The following is a 2,815-nucleotide window of genomic DNA, read 5'->3' on the forward strand; positions in this document are numbered from 1 at the left end:
CGTGTGGCGCGGTGACAACTCTGAATCGTACCACATGAAATTGTTGCTGCCGTTGCTGCAGATGGCACTTCCGTCCCGCCGGCATTCATACTGCCTGGCCGAACCTGCGCTACAACTGTGCTTGACCAGTGCCCGGTCCAAGACGCAATGATATCAGCGATGCTGAAGGCATTTATGAACGCTGACCTATTTGACAGTTGGTTAGAATGCTTTGGAGAATGGAAGTTGAAGAACCGTGATTGCCGTCCAGCCGTCCTTGTCCAAGACAACTGCTCCTCGCATGTTTTGATGAACAGCCTGTCGATTTGCGAAGCGTATGGAATCTGTTTGGTCCGTCTTCCGCCGAATGCTACGCACTTGCTTCAGCCTCTTGATGTTGCTTTGTTTCGTACCTTCAAGAGAAGGATTGTGCGAAGCGTTACGCAGCGACTCCAGGCGAAGAACACGACATCGTTGCCACGGGACGAAGCCATCAAAATCGCTGGCGAGGCGTTTAATGTTGTGTTCCCAAGCACGAACATTGGCAAGAAACAGAACTTGCCTGTTGTGAACGGGTTGCGTACCTGTGGCATCTGGCCATTGTCGTTTCCGCGGATGCTGCGTCGTTGGGAGGTAGTCAAGGCGAACAGTGTGGCGGACTCTGTCGGGAACGATGGCTGGGTGAAGACAAGGGATCATGCCAGACAAGAAGTGCTTACCGTGCCTCCAAACAAGCAGCGCAGGAGAGTCGCAACGGATCTGCATTGGTTTACTCGTGATGAGCTGTTGGTCTCTGCCACGCAACTAGCCAAACGAAAGAAATGATTTTTCGTTTAGCATCATTAAAATTGCCTGAAATTTAATGAGTTTTTGTGACATCGTTTATTTAAATACACATGTGATTTTTGAATGCATTATTTTGAAAATTTAAATTCAACCATACTCAATTTCAGTACCATTGCCGTCCGAGAAATAGGGTTTCCCAAAATTCTCGTTTGGCGTTTGCCCTCGTTGCAATAATTTGTCGTCAAATCACAAATGTAGATATTCTGTCCTAATCATGACTCTAAAAAATTGAGGGTGAATTATAGTTTTGAATGGTATCCTCAGATTCTTTTCACGGTACATGGTTCGCTCTGGCCGTCAACCCAAATAATCCTATCGTTGTGCCTGCAAAACGTGCTCGAGAATTCGATGCGTTACCTCAATACTACCTCTGACTGGTAATAAGTGCAGACGGTGACAAAATGTCGTGCTAAAGTTATCGGATTGGGCTAAAACTTAGTGGATAGCAATCTACGAACCAAGACGATTCTCGTCATATTTTTTGCGGAATTTTATTTGCACTACTGCACAGAAACACGAAGCAAGAGAGCGTACTGCAATTCCTGGAACGCTACGATGTCGTTCTCCGCAAACTGAAAGAAAGCGGCGACGCGACGCCATCCACAACTCGATGGTGGTCGACCGACTCCTGTAAATGCTACCATGGCAAATGCACGCCGTGACCCACAAAATACACGCCTTGGCGACCGCATAAGGTCGGAACATAGCCACCGTTAGAGTTCTCCTGGAAGCGGAGTATAAAGCCGCCATACGCTCAGGCGTGCAAACCAAACCGAGGAGCGGAAGCAACGATGGCCACGTCCTCAACACCGTGACTCCCAAGCCTGGTAAATGCAACTGGAGCAACCGCAAGGGACACTGTGAACTAGAGCGTCGCTCCAAGAAGGGGTGATAATCGAAGTGGACCATAAACACTAAAAATGGAATCAGAACAAGAACGATTCGGATAACCTTGCCTTCGACAAGGAAGTATGGACGTTTGCGGCAATCGGCGACCGATAAGATGGTGACACCGTCGGAAATTCCTTCGCCTTCCACGCCGGCGATCCCCGCGACCGAGTCCTCGTTAATTCTGAGGCATCGACCCACATGACTAGGGTTGTCTCTCGTCTGACCAACTTGAGGCTTTGTGACCGGACTGTCATTGTCGCCAACGGCTGCAAAACCCGCGCGATCGAAACGGGGATCATGCGGTTGACTGCCAACACCGGTGCAACCCTATTCAAGTTAGAAGTGTTAGTAATTGACGCAATGCCGTCAACTCCCCTGTCGATCACAGCCATGATGCGGTGCGACCCGCAGTTTGCCGTCACACTCGACACTTACGGCTGCAGTATCATGCATAGCTCAAGCACCGTTGCAACGCCGACAGTCGACCCAAGTCGAAAGGTCCAAGTCTTGGACCTTACCGCGACAACTGAGCAAAGTACCTTCGCAGCGGACATCCCCAAGAAGACCACGCCTGCACAAGAAACGTCAGCACTCTGGCACCAACTCGTGGGACACTTACTCACCGCAGCAGTGAACTGATGCGGCGCAATGAGACTCGGCATACCGAAGGGACTGCCCGAACTAAAGACAAAATGTGAGTGCTGTGTCAAGAATAACTTCAGCTCCTTGGGAGGATGTCACCTCCCAAGGAGCGCACATGATTGTTCCGACCAGGGGAGTGTTGGGGTGTCCGAAACGAAGGGTCCTCTATGGACCGAGTCAGTCGGAGGATGCCGGTTCTATACCGTTTAAGTCGATGTCGGATCAGGCATGAAAGCTGTCCGATTCGTCAAGTAAAAAAGACGGACTCTGCCACTCAAGAGGAAAACTTCGCCAAGTTGATGTTCTGATCGGATGTCCAAACCGGCCGCAAGATCAAGATCTTCCGATCTGACGGCGGGTCGGAGTATTCATCCCTAGACTTCAACGAGGCACTGAAGACCTGGGGCATCACCCACGAATTGACCACTGCAGACAACCAATAGACAAATGAAATGGC

At 50.1% G+C, this 2,815-nt stretch overlaps 1 protein-coding gene across 4 annotated transcripts; it reads right to left on the reverse strand.

The window, feature by feature from the left end:
• Positions 1-1,521: 1,521 nt before the first annotated feature.
• H310_07055 (hypothetical protein) lies at positions 1,522-2,616 on the reverse strand. 4 transcript variants are annotated; one of them, XM_008872332.1, is made up of 4 exons: positions 2,488-2,616; positions 2,340-2,397; positions 1,782-2,287; positions 1,522-1,739 (listed from the first exon to the last, which is right to left on the reverse strand). In XM_008872332.1, exons 3-4 carry the CDS (start codon positions 2,106-2,108, stop codon positions 1,629-1,631), a joined length of 438 nt encoding a protein of 145 aa, XP_008870554.1. In that variant the 5' UTR covers positions 2,109-2,287; positions 2,340-2,397; positions 2,488-2,616; the 3' UTR covers positions 1,522-1,628. The 4 variants fall into 4 exon arrangements, with proteins under 4 accessions (XP_008870554.1, XP_008870553.1, XP_008870556.1 ...); XM_008872331.1 differs by having other exon boundaries at positions 2,340-2,616; XM_008872334.1 differs by lacking the exon at positions 1,522-1,739 and having other exon boundaries at positions 1,743-2,287.
• Positions 2,617-2,815: the final 199 nt, after the last annotated feature.

This window comes from Aphanomyces invadans (genome assembly GCF_000520115.1).
Source record: "Aphanomyces invadans strain NJM9701 unplaced genomic scaffold supercont1.13, whole genome shotgun sequence".
Classification (NCBI taxonomy): Eukaryota; Oomycota; class Saprolegniomycetes; order Saprolegniales; family Verrucalvaceae; genus Aphanomyces; species Aphanomyces invadans.